Source organism: Phacochoerus africanus, chromosome 11, assembly GCF_016906955.1.
Source record: "Phacochoerus africanus isolate WHEZ1 chromosome 11, ROS_Pafr_v1, whole genome shotgun sequence".
Lineage (NCBI taxonomy): Eukaryota > Metazoa > Chordata > Mammalia > Artiodactyla > Suidae > Phacochoerus > Phacochoerus africanus.
The window spans coordinates 51,137,531-51,155,011 of NC_062554.1; the positions used below are offsets into that span (position 1 = coordinate 51,137,531).

The 17,481-nt window shown below is 35.9% G+C and overlaps 2 protein-coding genes across 2 annotated transcripts; both read right to left on the minus strand.

Moving 5' to 3' along the window:
- Nucleotides 1–1,082: 1,082 nt before the first annotated feature.
- On the minus strand, nucleotides 1,083–2,039 carry LOC125110971 (olfactory receptor 143-like). The gene is given in 1 exon segment (XM_047752678.1): nucleotides 1,083–2,039. A coding segment is annotated over 1 exon segment (942 nt). The 5' UTR covers nucleotides 2,025–2,039.
- Nucleotides 2,040–10,177: 8,138 nt separating this feature from the next.
- LOC125111024 (olfactory receptor 8B3-like) lies at nucleotides 10,178–11,149 on the minus strand. The gene has a single exon (XM_047752783.1). The coding sequence runs from the start codon at nucleotides 11,120–11,122 to the stop codon at nucleotides 10,178–10,180; it is 945 nt and encodes a 314-aa protein (XP_047608739.1). The 5' UTR covers nucleotides 11,123–11,149.
- Nucleotides 11,150–17,481: the final 6,332 nt, after the last annotated feature.

Consider the following 17,481-nt stretch of genomic DNA (forward strand, 5'->3'; position numbering starts at 1 on the left):
CTTCACAATTCTTTATTTCATTACATTTCTATGTGGAATGAACAGTGCATTCAAAAATTGGGCTCTATATCATCAGCTGTGCAATCTTGAGCAAGTCACATAACTATTTCCCCATCTAAAAAAGCAGATAAGGAGACATATTTAATAAGACCTGTAAAAATGCGACATATACTATGGACTACAGATTTAATTTCTCTTCTGAGAGGCAAAAGGGAGTAGTCAAATTAACATGATGAAAAAGTAAATCCTAACAGGATAAGGTTTCTACCATATATTTTTGTTTGTTTTTGAAAACAGGGAACATCTTCCTTTGCAAAGGGAAACCCCTGCCATGCAGTTAGACAAAGAATCTTCACATTATATATGATGATATATTCTGCAGCCAAAAATATCTTTGTGCAATTTTAATCACAATCATAATCCACAGATACATAGACAGGTTGGTAACAATCTCAATGCTATTTAGGACAAAATATAAGTTATCAATACAATAAACAGAGACATTAGTCATTGGTGGGGATTGAGAAAGGTGGACACAAATTGTAGCTGTTAAATTCTCAACCATCCTCAATAATAAAAGAAACTTGGTTCAATAAAGTATTCAATTACTATACATATGCATACTGAAAATCTAGAATAAGAACCATTAAAAAAAAGAACCCTGAAAAATTCTACAAATTTTTACATGTCCATAATTTTTGACATTCTTTCTGCGTTTTATAAAATGGAAACAGGAAAGGGCTCTAAGTAATATAACCAAGAAAGGTAATAATGGGGCAGACAGCATACCACTCCATGGCTTACCCTGGATAGGAAAGACACACAAGAAATGTAGTAGGTAGTGTTAACCTTACATGGCCCGCTGTCTCCAATCAGTATGGGTTATTTAGGGTTGACGGTGACCCTTCAGTCCAAAACTTGGCCCATAGAGTTACATCATGTGGCTAGAGAAAAAGAGACTTCAGAGCAGAAATCCTGCCAAGAAGTCTTTGAAAAGAGAATGAAAAAAAGGATAGGAGGAACAGAATAAACTAGGATGAGAAGAAAACGACACACAAAAAAAGAAGAATGAGTGGTTCAGCTCAGGTTGTAATTCTCTTCAGGGTTTTCTGCAGAGCAATTCTGACATCCTTGTTCCTTAGGCTATAAATAAGAGGGTTCAGCATGGGCACCACATTGGTGTAAAACACTGAGAAAAATTTTCCCTTCCCCACAGAACCAGCAGAAGATGGCTTGACATAAGCGAGCAGCCCAAATCCATAAAACAGACCAACTGTTATTATGTGAGAGCTACACGTGCTAAAGGCTTTGGACCAACCTTGAGCTGACTGGATGTGAAGGATATTGAAAAGAATCAAGGCATAAGAAATAAAGATAATAAGGCTAGACACTATGATAACTGTGCCCACAATAACGGAAACCACAAGCCCACTGACATAGGTGCTACTGCAGGACAGCTGAAGGAGGGGGAAGATGTCACACATATAATGGTTGATGATGTTGGAATCACAAAACATAAGCCCCATCATACACCCTGTGTGGACCATGGCACCAGCAAGCCCCAGCACATATGAACCAGACATCAGCAAAGAACACACCTGAGGGGACATAGCAATTGGGTACAGCAACGGCTTACAGACGGCCACATAGCGATCGTAGGCCATGGCTGTCAATACATAGCACTCAGCATTGACAAAAAAGCAGAAGAAAAATAACTGAGTCATGCATCCTGTAAAAGAGATGATGTTCCTCTCTAAAATAAAGCTCAATAGCATTTTGGGGGTAAAAACAAATGAATAACAGAGATCAATAAAGGACAGATTGAAGAGGAAAAAGTACATAGGGGTGTGAAGGTGTGAATTCAGACAAATTAAATTCATTAAGCACAAACTGCCCACCACGGTAACCACGTAGTTCACCAAAAACAGGAAAAACAGGGGCAGCTGGAGTTCAGGTTGGTCTGTCAATCCCACAAGGATAAATTCAGTCACAGAGGAGTCATTTCCCATGGTCATTCACTGCATAGTTGTGATCTGCACAGGAATGAGAGTCAAAGTGACATTAACAAGGACCTTCCCTCTTTGCCTCCAGAGGGACAGATGGATCTGCTCAATTATAAGCTCATAATAGTCTAATGGCACATGGTGAGGCATCCAAAAAACAAGACACGATTATTCTTAATGATTCCTCACTTTCTCCTTTATTCTTACTCATGTTGTTTTTCTTACTCCAGAAAGAATGCTGGCAGATTCCCAGTATCTCTGCACATCATATCCTCCCTTCTCCCCACTCTCCATTAAGGATGATTGGTAAAAAGAGAAATGAATAGATGGTGTTCCCCAGAAACCTTGATTTAAGCAGTTTGGGTTTGAAAGGAAATTAAGGCAAAATGATTCAACATTCACCTTCTTTTTCCTGGATGCTCCACTGCCACTGAACCTTAAAGCTCTTTCTGCCCTGCAGCCTTGAGTAAGTCAAAGTTTCTGACAATGAAGGAAGCAATAGCCATCAGCATGGTCCTCGGTCTTTGACATGCTAAAAGAAGTATGCTAGAGAACAGGCCATAATTTCTATTTGAGAATTTACACAGAAGGTCCTTTTCACTTTCCAGGAAGAAAATCTTATGTGAGCTCCAAAACAATCAGCTGACTCAAATGAGAATCTATTCCATCCCCTGTAGTTGTGGGAAAATTGATGGGAAGCACAGGAAATTATTCTCTCTCGTGATTTCCTTTCAAGTTAAATAAGCCCACTGAGAATAGAAATTACTGAGTTTGTGTTTCCATCCTCTGTCATAGTCCCAACACTGGACCCTTGAGACACAATGTTCTACTCAGTTTATGACTTTACAATGAGAATTTGTAATACCCAATATGGAAGAATGAATGCCCCGCTATTCATTTTCTTCATCATCTCCTAGAATCAATGCACAAATCTAATAAAGGAAGTTCTGGAGCATTATAACTTGCCTCTTATAGTTCTAGAGCCTCTGGGATTGTATTAGTGAAATAGTAAATCAAAGCTTTGGCACTAAACATACTTGTGGATTTCACATCTGCAAAGATGTGTTGCAAAAAAAATGGGCAAGAGAGTGTGGGTGGGCCCCTCCAGTGATACTGAATTTACATTTAGACATTAAATTCCTTAATAGTGAGATTGTAGACAATCATATAATCTCTATAATCCTTGAATATTTTATATACCTAAAACTAAGTTTATCTATAAAATGAGGCTAGTGAAAGACCTATCTTATAGAGATAATTTGGGGATCAACTGGGTTAAGTCACACAAAGCATTTGGAACATGCATGACATATAATAAGAGCCTGAGAAGTTTGGGTATTGCTCCCCCTGCTCCTAATCCATATCCCTTATATCAGGGTTTCTCAACTTGGCAATAATGACATTTTGGATAAGTCTTTTTTGTGAGGTGGTCCTGTGTTTTATAACATAGATCACGTGCTAGTCCACAAAACAAAATCTCAACACATGTTAGAGGATGGAACTTATAGTAAGCATTTTTCCAATCATGATAGTATCCAACTAGAAGTCTTTTACAAAAAGAAAAATGAAAAAAGCATAAACAACTGGACACTAAACAAAACACTACTAGAAAAGTAATTGGTCAATGAATAAATCAAAGTAAATCACAAAATACCTCTAAACAAATGAATATGGAAACACAACAGTCCACAAAACAAGGGTGTAGCAAAAGCAGTGCTAAAAGGGATGTTTATAGTGATGTAAGCCTTACTCAAGAAATAAAAAAAAAATCTCAAATAAACAACTTAGCCTACCACCTAAAAGACTTAGAAAAGGAGAAAAAAAAGAGTCCAAAGTTGGCATCAAGAAGAAAATTAAGTTCAGAGAGAAAGTAAATAAAATAGAGATAGAAAAGATCAAGGGGAAAAAAGAGCTGTTTTTTGAAAATATAAACACAAATGATAAACCATTAGCCAGTCTCACCAAAAAGAATATATCAAAAATTCAAATACATAAAGATGAAAAGAAAGAAGAGAAATAACAACTGATACCATGGAGATATTTTAAAAAATCCTAAGAGGATATTATGAACAATTATATGGCAACAAACCAGACAACCTAAAAGAAATGCACTAATTTCTGGAAACAAATCCTGCCAAGACAGAGTCAAGAACAAACAGATACTCTGAAATGACTAATCACTAGTAATGAAATTTATTTGTAATAAAAAAAATCTTCCAGCAAAAAAAAAAAATCCAGTACTTAAGAGCTTTCAGAGGAATTCTACCAAAGATATGAAGAACTAATACCTATCCTTCTCAAACTATCACAAAAATTGAAGAGGAGAGAACATTCCTAAACTCACTATACAAGGCCACCATTACCCTGACACCAAAATCAGGGAAAGATGTTACAAAAAAGGAAAGTTACAGGCCAATATCTCTGATGAATATAGATGGAAAAATCTTCAACAAAATATTAGAAAATTGAATCCAACAATATAGAAAATGATTATGTACCATAATCAATTTGGATTTATTCAATAGTCACAAGGATGGCTCAACATTCACAACTCAATGTGATAAAACACATTAACAAAAAGAAGAATAAAAACCATATAGTCATCTCAATAGACACAGAAAAAGTATTTGACAAAATTCAACATCCTGTCTTGATAAAAAAAATACTCAGTAAAGTGGGTATATAAGGAACATAACTCAATCTAATAAAAGCCACTTAGAACAAATCCATATCTAAAATCATACTTAGTGGTGAAAAGCTGAAAGCCTTTCCTCTAAAATCAGGAACAAGACAAGGATGCCCACTCTTGCAACTTCTATATAACATAAGATTGGAAGTCCTAACCACAGCAATCAGACAAGAAAAAGAAATAAAAAATGTCCAAATTGGAAGAAGAGAAGTAAAATTGTGATTATTTACAGACGACATATAATTTATATAGAAAATTGTAGGAGCTCCTATTGTAGCTCAGCAGGTTACAAACCCAAATAACATCCAAGCAGATGTGGGCTCAATCCCTGGCCTTGCTCAATTAGTTAAGGATCTGGGGTTAGCATGAGCTATGGTGTAAGTCTCAGTCGCTACTCAGACTCTGTGTTGCATAGTCTGGCAGCTTCAGCTCCAATTCGACCCCAGCCTAGGAACTTCCATAGGTTGCAGGTGCAGCCCTAAAAAGGGAAAAAAGAAAAAAAAAACCTAAAGTCTCCATGCCAAAGCTATTAGAACCAATAAATGAATTCAGCAATGCTGAAGAATATAAGAGTAATATACAGAAATCAGTTGTGTTCCCATACACTAATAATGAAGTATCAGAAAAAGAAAGTAAAAAACAAATCCAGTTAAAATGGCTTCAAAAGGAATAAAATACTTAGGAACAAACTTAACCAAGGAGGTGAAACATATATAATGTAGAAACTAAAAAAACACTGAAAAGGGAAATTGAACATGATACAAAGAAATGTAATGACATTCTGTGTTCTTGAATACAAAGAATTCATATTGTTAAAATGACCATACTACCCAAAGCAATCTATAGATTTAATATAATCCCTATCAAATACCCATGACATTTATCACAGAACTAGAACTCATAATTCCTAAATTCATATGGAACCAAAACTCGAAAAGCAATCTTGAGGGAAAAAAAAACAAAACAAAACAAAGCTGGACATATACTTCCAGACTAAAGACTACATTATAAAGATACAGTAATCAAAATAGCATGGTACTGGCACAAAAAAAAAAAAAAAAACAGACACATAGATCAATGAAACAGAATAGAGAGCCCAGGAAAAAAAACCCACACTTATGCTCAAATAATCTACTACAGAAGAGGCAAGAATATACAATGGAAAAAAGACAATCTCTTCAACAAGTGATGCTGGGAAAACAAGACAGCCACCTGTAAAACAGGATGTTAACATTTTCTGGCCATACACAAAATAAACTCAAAATGGATTAAAGACCTAAATGTAAGACTTGAAATCATAAAACTCCTAGAAGAAAATATAGGCAAAACACTTTGACATAAATGGCAGCAATTTTTTTTTGCATCTATCTCCTAAAGCAAAATAAATAAAAGCAAACATAAACAAATGGGACCTAATTAAACATAAAAGCTTTTCCACAGCAAAGAAAAGCATTAACAAAAGGAAAACTAATATATTGAATTGGGAAAAATATTTACAAATTATTTTATCACTATTGGGTTAATATCCAAAATATATAAACAGCTCATATGACTCAATATCAAACAAACAAACAACCTGATTTGAAAATGGGCAGAAGACCTGAACAGACATTTTTCCAAAGAAGACATATAGATGGCCAACAGGCACATGCAAAGATGCCCAATATCACTAATCATCAGAGAACTGTAAGTGAATACATGATTTCACCTCACATCTATCAGAATGGCTATCATCAAAAGTCTACAAATAAAAAACGTTGGTTGGAGTTCCCGTCGTGGCACAGTGGTTAACGAATCCAACTAGGAACCATGAGGTTGCGGGTTCGGTCCCTGCCCTTGCTCAGTGGGTTAACGATCCGGCGTTGCTGTGAGCTGTGGTGTAGGTTGCAGACGCGGCTCGGATCCCGCGTGGCTGTGGCTCTGGCGTAGGCCGGTGGCTACAGCTCCGATTCAACCCCTAGCCTGGGAACCTCCATATGCCGCGGGAGCGGCCCAAGGAATAGCAACAACAACAACAACAAAAGACAAAAAAAAAAAAAAGTTGGTGAGGATGCGGAGAAAAGAGAACCCTCATACACTGCTTGTGGAAATGTAAATTGGTGCAGCCACTATGGAAAACAGTACGAGTTATTCAAAAACCTATAAAATATATAACCTATAACCCAGCATTTCCACTGTTGTGAGAATATCTGGGGGAAAAAATGAAAATACTCCTTTAAAAAGTTATACACACCCCGATGTTCACAAAAGCACTATTTACAATTGCCAAGATATGAAGTAACCCAAATGCCCATCAACAGATGAAAGGATAAAGATATGGTAAATAGACAGACAGATAGAAAGAAAGATATATAAATTGATAGATAGACAGTGGACTATTACTTGGCCATAAAAAAGACTGAAATTCTGCCATTTGCAACAACATATATGGACCTAGAGAACATTATGCTTAGTGAAATAATTCAGACAAAGAAAGACAAATAAAGTATGATATCATTTATATATGGAATCTGAAAAAATAATACAAATGAATGCATATGCAAACAGAAACAGGCTCACAGATAGATAAAAGAAACTAGTATTTAACAAAAGGAAGGGGGAGGGGCAAATTAAGTGTATAGGACTAAGACACAAACTACTATGTATAAAATAGATAACAACAAGGATATATTGTACAATACAGAGAATTACAGCCATTACCTTTTAGTAACTTATAACAGAGAATATTCTGTAAAAATACTAATTATTCTATACATCTAAAATTAGTATAAAATTGTAAATCAACTATACACCAATAAATGGGGGGAAGTCCGGACAATGAAGCAAGGGAGAATAATACAACTAGTAAGAGACAGGTTTCCTGACTATACATCTAAGTGGGTGCAGCAAGTAAAGCACATTTTAATGTGCTTTATTGCACATCTACCCATTTTCCTTTTGGATGTGTCTTTCAAGTCATTTGCCAATATATTAAACTATATTTTTATCATTGAGATAAATTTTAAGTTTTTATGTATTTTGGATATAATACATCAAATCTATATATTGCAAATATTCCTTGAGTATATGGTTGTCTGTGATTTTTTTTTGATAAATAGATGTTTTTTGGGGGGGGATTTAGTGTTTCCAGATTATGTTTAAGAAATCTGTGCCTATACCAACATACTTTCCTATGTGTTCTTTCAGAAGATTTATGTTTAAGTTTTGTGTCTATTGTTTTGATCCATCTTGGTTTTTGTGTATGTTAAGTAATGATCAAGTTTAACAGTTTTCTTATGAATAGTTAATATTTCCAGCATCAGTCTCTTAGATTTTTCTTTCCCTATGGAATTGTTTTATTACTTGGTTGAAAGGCAATTAACTGTATAAGTGGGGATCTTTTTCTGAATCTTCTGTATTATCCATTACTTGTCTATTTTATAACAAACCAATTAGTCTTGGTTATCTGAACATTACGCTAAGCTTTAAAATCAGTTACATTAAGTTCTCCAAGAAGCAGATGCCAAAAAATAAATTAGACCTGCAAAATATTTACAGTAATAAAATGTGTAAAGGATAAAATAGGAGGGAACAAAAGTCAGTGATAAAGTCCCTCAAACCAAGATGAAAGTCTGACACATAAGAAAGGAGAGAGAGAAGGATGGATTGGGTATGGAAGTCTCAAACCACAATGCAGTTCTAAAAGGTCTCAGAAGAATGACAGGAAGTCCCTAAACAAACACTGCCTATTAGGAGATACCTAATGTATCGCCCATAAATTGCCCAGCTCTTATATGACCCACCATGTTAAACCACTGGATGAAAACATCTCGGAGTAAGAGTAAGCATGGACTGCTTGAACAGTATTGTGGATCCAAAGCAGAATAAGCTCTCAACTTTCAGTCACTGATGCCCTGCACAGCTGGTTCTCTTGAAGGGGAGCTGAGCAGCATGTCTATGTGTGCCAGTCCTTCTTCCCCAAAATGAACTGTACCCTAAGTTCTTTCTAATTTATTTATTTACTGTTTTTGTTATTTACCATTTTCATTAATTATTATTTATAACAACAAAATTTATTATTGTCATTATTCAAGCAAGGTAACACAATTCAACAACTATTTCTTGTCCTCCAATAAAAATCTAAATATACAAATGTGGAAAGCACTGGAGAAATAGGGAAATTATAGAAAATAGTATCCACTTTTCTGTTTATTATTTCATCTTATTGGTGAGATAAGGTGCTATGGTGAGATAAGGAGCTATGAAATCCTAGCTCCCCAAGGTGATATTAGGTGGTGGGACCTTTAGGATATACTTAGTGTTGAAAATGGAACTCTCATAATTGAGAGTAGTGTCTTAGAAGACATTCTACAGAAACCACTAGCCTCTTCCACCATGTGAGCATAGAATGAAAAGGGTACAACCCAAAAAAGTACCCTCACCCATTCATGCTGATAGCCTGATCTTGGACTTTCAACCTCTAGAACAATCAGAAGTAAATTTTTTTATAGGACACTGAGTCTGTGGTATTTTGTTATAACAGCCTGAATGGACTCTGACACAGGTTTAAATAAGCTCAAAAAAACAATGCAAGGAATATAGTTTATTACCATTAATATAAACCTTTTTTTACAATAAATCTCATTAGATAAGTAAAACAATGTCTAACATATTTCTCTTAACTTCATGTTCAGTACTTCCCTTGAAGTGATAAATAGCTCTGCAATAAAACAATATGCTCTTGTTCAAGATATCTGATATCACTTTAGATAGTAATGAATGCAAGTTTTATAATAGACCAGTCAGCTCCCTGACTGGGATACTAAGGTTCATGGGCATTATTCCTTCAGTCATACTCTTAATACCATCTTTGGCAATAAAAGGTGGTGCTACATGTATTCTCCTCAATATTAAATGAAATCAGCAGATAAGAGGGTCTCAAAAACAGGTGGTATGTGGTACAGACTTTATAATTCTCAAACGGAACAAGAAATGACAAACTATAAAAAGAAAGTTGATAAGAAAACAGAAAAAAAGGAAAAGTTCAAGGACTGATTATAATCCAGATACTAGTATGTACTGAAGATGTTTTATTGAATCCTATACAAGCAATATTATAGACAAGAATGAGAATGTTTCTATACTATTTGGAATTTATTTGTTCAGATGACCATAATTTTAACTTTCTGTGATTTACGACTGCCATATTTGCCAAGATTAGGAATAACCCAGAAGGCTGAAATATGAGAAAATAATTTTTTAAAAGGTCAGCATATTTGTTACTTTAATACACATGTTAAATATTTAGTAAAGTGATATGAGGCGCAGGAGACAAGGAAAAAAATGAGACAAGACCAGCTAAAAAGGAAATGATAAGAAAAGTCGAACTGCCAAATATAACACAATATGCAGGAGCAATATGGTGATAAACAAAGATTCTCCTTGAAAAACACTGATAAAAATTAAATAAGAAAACTAAATTTCTTTAAAATACTGAAGCGTCAGATTAGAACATGCTTCTCCACCGAATTTTGAACAGGAAATTTTTCAGTGTAACTTTGATATCCTTATTCCTCAAACTGTAAATCAAAGGATTGAGCATGGGCACCACGTTAGTATAGAAAACAGAAGAAACCTTTCCCTGCTCCATAGATCCAGGAGAAGAATATTTAAGATACATGAATGCTGCTGAACCAAAAAACAGTGAAAGAGCAATAATGTGGGAGCTACAAGTACTGAAGGCTTTCGATCTTCCTTGAGCAGATTTGATATGAAGAATGCTAGCGATGATGAAGATGTAAGAAATCAGAATGGTGAAACTCGGCACGGTGATATTAACACCCACGACAATGAGAACTACGACCTCATTGACATAAGTGCTGGTGCAAGAGAGTTGGAGCAGTGGGAGGATGTCACACAAGTAATGGTTGATGACGTTCACACTGCAGAAGGTTAGTCTAAGCATGCACCCTGTGTGGGCAGAGGCTCCAGCAAGTCCCATCACATATGCAGCCAAAGCGAGCACTGAACAGACCTGATGGGACATGGTGACCTTATACAGCAGCGGGTTACAGATGGCCACATAGCGATCATAGGCCATTGAGGTCAACATATAGCATTCGGAGATGACGAAAAACAGAAAGAAAAACAGCTGAGTCATGCACCCGACGTAGGAGATGATATTCCTCCTGGATACAAAGCTCATGAGCATCTTGGGCGTGAAAACAGAAGAGTAACAGAGATCAATGAAGGAAAGGTTGAAGAGGAAATAGTACATGGGGGTGTGGAGGTGAGCATTTAGACCAATAAGAATGATCAAGCTGAGGTTGCCCACCATGGTGACAATGTAGATCATTAGAAACAAGTAAAAGAGGGGTTGCTGGAGCTCTCGACGCTCTGTTAATCCAGCAAGAATAAACTCAGTCACTAAGGAGTCATTTCTAGCCAGCATGTTCAGCTTCAGATATCTGTGAGAACAGAAGAAAACCCCATTAATAGGGAACACAGCCTTACTGTCCTTACATGAGCTTTATGAGAAACAGATTCAGACTGGCAGAGATGACACAGTCCTTCTTTGCTTCATGGCGTCTGAAGGTACTGCTACCCACACCCCTCAACATTTTAATCACTGTCTTTTTTTTTTGCATTAGTTGTATGTGATAAACAGCTGTTCTGTCTTTACTAGAAAATAAGGCATGGGGTAGCTGGGTGACAAGCCTACCTGCGGATGGGCTTCAGCAGTGGGGTATAGCCGCATCACCCCATCCTATTCATCTGATCAGTCTCTTTTTATTTCCTACTCATGCTTTCCTCACCCTAACAGATATTTCAGTATCCTCACGATGACCTTCAAGAAAGAGAGGATTCCTATGGGGCAGAGACCATCCCAATATTCTGTTTTACAGAAGAGAGTTGCTAACACTCTATGGAATTTTCAGATACCTGGATACAAGGTATCTCATGAAGTCAATAATTGCTAACAGGTATGGAGGAGAGCCTTGGTAGATTAAACTTTACACTTAACAGTCCATATTCTCCTCCTCCGTTCTATCCTAGCTGGAGAGAGGATGAATCAAGGAAGATGGATGTGCTTTCCTGGGTTTTGTAGAATGGTATGAAGTAAAAACATAATTAATCTGGGCACTGATTAAATTAGCTGTTAAGTTACTGAAAATATATAAAGCTCTATGCTTATTATGACCTGCAAACACACCTAGTACATTTAATATATTTCAACAAAAATGATTAGGGAAAAAACATCTTTTCCTCTGATGTTGCTATGTTCTGGATTTGTCACCTGGAACTGCTACATTTCTCCTATTCCCAGAATGAGGGTGAAGTCAACACAGAGGGTATGCTGAGACCAGTGCACACGGTAGAATCAGAGCTCCAGATTTTGGAGTTTCTTGTTATTCAATGTAAACATGTTTCCTCACTTCTAAACAACAGAGAGAGATTTAAAAAAATAAAAAAGAAATTTGGTTAACTCACTCTCATTCCGTTGAGGGAACTCAGTGCTGAGAGAACTTCACATGCGTTTCACCTCCACTGTCCTAGAGGCAGAACTGTCTTTGGAGATGTCAAAGTTGAGCAGACATGGTCACACAATCTTCTCCCTTTACTGGCAAAAGAATGATAGCATAGATAGCACAGTCTGAAGGTTCCACGAATCAGTCTAAGGTTCAGATTAAACTTGTAGTTACAAATTTTATTGAGAGATAGTGAAGGGAAACCAGAGACTTGGCATCTGAGCCACCATATCATAGAGTAGCATGGCATTTGCTTATACCTGATTAGAAATTCATGTGTAGGCTTTCTCTAGGACTTTGCATCCAGATAAACTCTATAGGGAAGAAATGGGTGTCTTTGTTCTACCCTAATCATGACAGTAAATATCAGTTTGCCAACAGGGAATATATTACCCCCAGAGCACAGAGAAAGGATCCGCTCTGTACCTCATAAAGACTAAATAATTAATGTTCTGGGAAATTTCGCTATCACACTAGGTAACATATTAGTTTTAGCAAAGATTTATAAATATTTCAGTAAACATTATTTATTTTGTTTTTTAAAATAGTTTGAGTAATTTTTGAGTATCATTGGTTATGAATATTTTACAGGCACATAACAAAAGGATATTTTTAATTGTTCTTAGAGATTTTCATTTCAATCAAATGTCATTTGATATAATCACGACCCAATATTTCAGGAAAACTTACTTTGGGTTGTTCAGACTCAACATGTATTTGCTTTTAATAGATTAAAATAAAATCTATAAGAAAAAATCACTGTTCACAGGCTTCCATTTCAGGAAAATACGACTTTATAATTTCTAGATATGTATTAACTTCTACTGTGCTTGTGAGAATACAGCTTATTTTGAAATGAGTACAGATTCACAGGGAGTTTCAAAAATAATGCAGAGTGCCTTGAATTCTATCCAGCTTCCTATCATGATGCCACCTTCAACAACTGTAGTATAACAGAAAAACCAGGAAATTGGCACTGGTACAATAATGGTAACAATATTTCAGGACTACAGATATTATTGAGATTTTCACAGTTTTCCATGCATGGAATGTTTGTGTTGTGTGTGTGTATCTATGAAATTTGATAACATATATATTCATGTAACCACCACCTATCTTCTGACAATGACTAATCTGTTCATCTCCATTATCATCAAGTTATTGGGAGGACAATAAATGAAATCATATAATATATAATCTGAGATTTGTTTTTTCACTAAGCATGATGCCCTTAAGGATCAACCCAGTTACATGCATCAGTGGTCTGTTCCATTTCATTACTGAGTAGCAATCCAATTTTTACAATTTAAGTTTATGCCGCCTTCTGTAGAAATTCATATATTGCTAGATTCTTGTATTGATACAAAATTAAATATTTTATTTATGGAAGATGATCAGGGGCACAGGCTGAAAAAGCAGTTGAAACTGGTTTTTATTTGGAATTCTCATCAAACCCATCTGAGTCAGGGCTGTCATCCTTCCTTCTCCTTGAGCAAAATGAAAACATCCAGATTTTTAGTAAGTTTTAAAATCAGTTGAAGACAACGGGAAAGCACAGTATGTCCCAGCATTACTCTTTATGAAAGGATACAACATCTTCATTATCAGTCATAAGCAAATTAGGAAAAGAAATTTGGTTAAAACAGAATTTCTATTTTCTACACTACATTATGATTTATTCAACCCCAGTACACATATGATTGCGTTTCAGAACTGAAAATCAATACCCCTGTGAAAAACACATTTACTCTCTAGAGTACAGTGTTTATATACAGGATTTTTTTTTCTTTATTCTTAAAATTTATATCCAAATGACTAAATGATACCATCAGAGAAGGAAATTAAAATACAAAACGGAAGCTCTACAATGAACCCTGTGGTGGTAGAGTCAAAGATGACATGTTCTTATTAAATATATCTTAAGTCACATAGACACAGAGATGATATAAATAGGTAGATGAACAGATAGATAGCGTGAGATTCTGGTGAAAGAAATTAAAGATGACACAGATAAAAAAATATACTATGATCTTGGATTGGAAGAATCAATATTATCAAAATGAGCATAATAACCAAGGCAATCTACAGACTCGACTCAATCCCTATTAAATTACCAATGTTATTGTTCACAGAACTAGAAAAAAAATTTTAAATATGTATAGAAATACAAAAGATCCAAAAGCCACAGCAATCCTAAGAAAGAAAAATGAACCTGGGAGAAGGTCCAGACCCGCAGGAGAGGCAAGGTGCCACTGTTGAGAAGGGGAGAGGACGAGGGGCAGGCCACCATAGAAAACTCCTTGGAACCCAGTGTGCATGCTTGCCCACTGGAACACAGTGAGCAGAGCGTTCCAGGTGCAACTCCCCCAACTCCTGTGGACAGGAGCCCATGCAGACCATACCACGCACTCCCAGCACCCATGCCCTGCCCACATGGAACTGCCCCCGCCAGCCTGCCCTGGACTGTGACAAACTACAGTTTTGCTTCCCAAAATTCACAGAAAAAGAAAAACACGGGCACAATGAAGAAGCTCAAAAACCATTCCCAGTTAAAGCAACAGGAGAATTCATCTGAAGCAATCAACAATGAAACGAACCTATGCAGTCTGACAGACTTTGACTTCAAAAGGGAGAGAGTGAAAATGCTGAAGGAATTAAGACAGGATATGAACAGTAATGAAGAGTCCCTCAGAAAGGAGCTAGAAAATATAAGGAGCCAAGAAAAACCAGAAAATACATTTGCAGAGATACAAACCAAGCTAAAGGCAATAAAGACCAGAATGAATAACACAGAGGAATGAATTAGTGACATGGAAGACAGAATAATGGAAATCACTCAATCAGGACAGCAGACACAAAACCAAATGGAAAAATATGAAAGCAATATGAGACCTATGGGATAATATAAAGTGGGCCAATCTATGCATAATAGGAATTGCGGAAGGAAAAGTAAAAGAAAGGGGATTGAAAATAATTTGAAGAAATTATGGCTGAAAACTTTCCAAATCTAAAGGATACTGATATCAAGATACAGGAAGCACAGAGGGCCCCAAACAAGTTGAACAGAAACAGACCCACACCAAGACATACTGTAATAAAAATGGCAAAAGTTAAAGATAAAGAGAGCATTCTAAAGGTAGCAAGAGAAAGGCAAAGCATTAATTATAAGGGAACCCCCATAAGGCTATCAGCTGATTTCTCTACAGAAACACTACAGGCCAGAAGGGAGAGGCAAGACATATTTAAAGCACTAAAAAGAAAAAACCTGCAACCTAAAATACTCTATCCAGCAAGAATACCATTTAAAATAGAAGGGAAATAAAGAATTTCTCCAACAAACAAAAGCTAAAAGAGTACAGCAATACTAAACCCATTCTAAAAGAAATACTGAAAGGGCTTCTCTAAATTTAAAAAAAAAAAAAAAAAGGAAGAACTAGGATGGAGGAAACCACAACTGGAAAGCAGTCACTTAAATAAGCCAGCATACAGATCCAAACATGAAGATGCTGAAAAAAAAAAAAAAAAAAAAGACAGAGGGAAGTTCATAGCAATACAGGCCTTCCTCAAAAAAGAAGAAAAATCTCACATTGACAACTTAACCCACCACCTAAATGAATCAGAAAAAGAAGAACAAACAAAATCTAAAGTCAGCAGAAGGAAGGAAATCACAAAGATCAAAGAGGAAGTCAATAACATAGAGATTCAAAAAACAATACACAAAATCAATAAAACCAATAGCTGGTTCTTTTAAGGGGTAAACAAAATTGACAAACCTCTGGCTAGACTCACCAAGAAGGGGAGAGAAAAACACCATATAAACAAAATGAGAAATTAAAAAGGAAAAATCACAACAGATACTACAGAAATACAAAAAACCATGAGAGAATACTATAAACAATTATATGCCAATAAATTTGACAACCTAGAAGAAATGGACAACTTTCTGGAGACTTAGACGCTGCCAAAACTGAATCAAGAAGAAATAGATCAACTGAACACACTGATCACTAGAAATGATATTGAATATGTCATAAAAAACACTCCCTACAAATAAAAGTCCAGGACCAGATGGCTTCCCAGGCAAATTCTACCAAAGAAACAAAGAGGAACTTATACTCATCCTCCTTAAACATTTTCAAAAGGTTGAAGAAGGAACACTCCCAAAGACATTCTATGACACCATCAACCCTAATTCCAAAATCAGACAAAGATACCACCATAATAAAAAAATATCAGCCAATATCGTTGATGAATATAGACACAAAAATTTTAAAATTTAAAACAAAATTTTAGCTAACCAAATCCAACAACATATCAAAAAGATCATACACCATGACCAGGTGGGGTTCATCCCAAGTTCACAAGGATGATTCAATATACCAAAATCAATCAACATCATACACCACATTAACAAAACAAAGTCAAAAACCACATGATCATCTCAATAGATGCAGAAAAAGCATTTGACAAAGTCCAACATCCATTCATGATAAAAACTCTTACCAAAGTGGGTATAGAGAGAACATTCCTGAACATAATCAAAGCCATTTATGACAAACCCACAGCTAATATAATACTCACTGGAAAAAAGCTGAAAGCCTTCCCACTAAAATCTGGAACAAGACAAGGATGTCCACTCTCACCACTCTTATTCAACATAGTATCAGAAGTCCTAGCCACAGCAATCAGACAAACGAAAGAAATTAAAGGCATCCAAACAGGAAGAGAAGATGTAAAACGGTCACTGTATGCAGATGACATGATACTATATATAGAATCAGTAAGGATTCAACCCGAAAAATACTTGAACTGATCAACAAATTCAGCAAAGTAGCAGGGTATAACATTAACATTCAGAAATCAGTTGGATTTCTGTACACTAACAATGAAATATTAGAAAAGGAATACAAAAATACAATATCTTTCAAACTTGCACCCCCAAAAATCAAATACCTGGGATTACACCTGACAAAGGAGGTAAAGGACTTATATGACGAGCATTATAAAATATTAATCAAGGAAATTAAAGAAGAGGTAAAGAAATGGAAAGATATTCCATGCTCCTGGGTTGGAAAAATTAATATTGTAAAAATGGCCATACTACCCAAAGCAATCTCCAGATTCAATGCAATCCCTATCAAATTACCCATGACATTTTTCACAGAACTACAACAAACAATCCAAAATTTTATACGGAACCACAAAAGACCCAGAATTGCCACAGCAATCCTGAGGAACAAAAACCAAGCAGGAGGCATAACTCTCCCAGACTTCAAGAAAT

Excerpts from the sequence above, each read along its gene's own strand:
- LOC125111024 (XM_047752783.1), bottom strand. The coding sequence starts at position 11,122 with ATGCTGGCTAGAAATGACTCCTTAGTGACTGAGTTTATTCTTGCTGGA.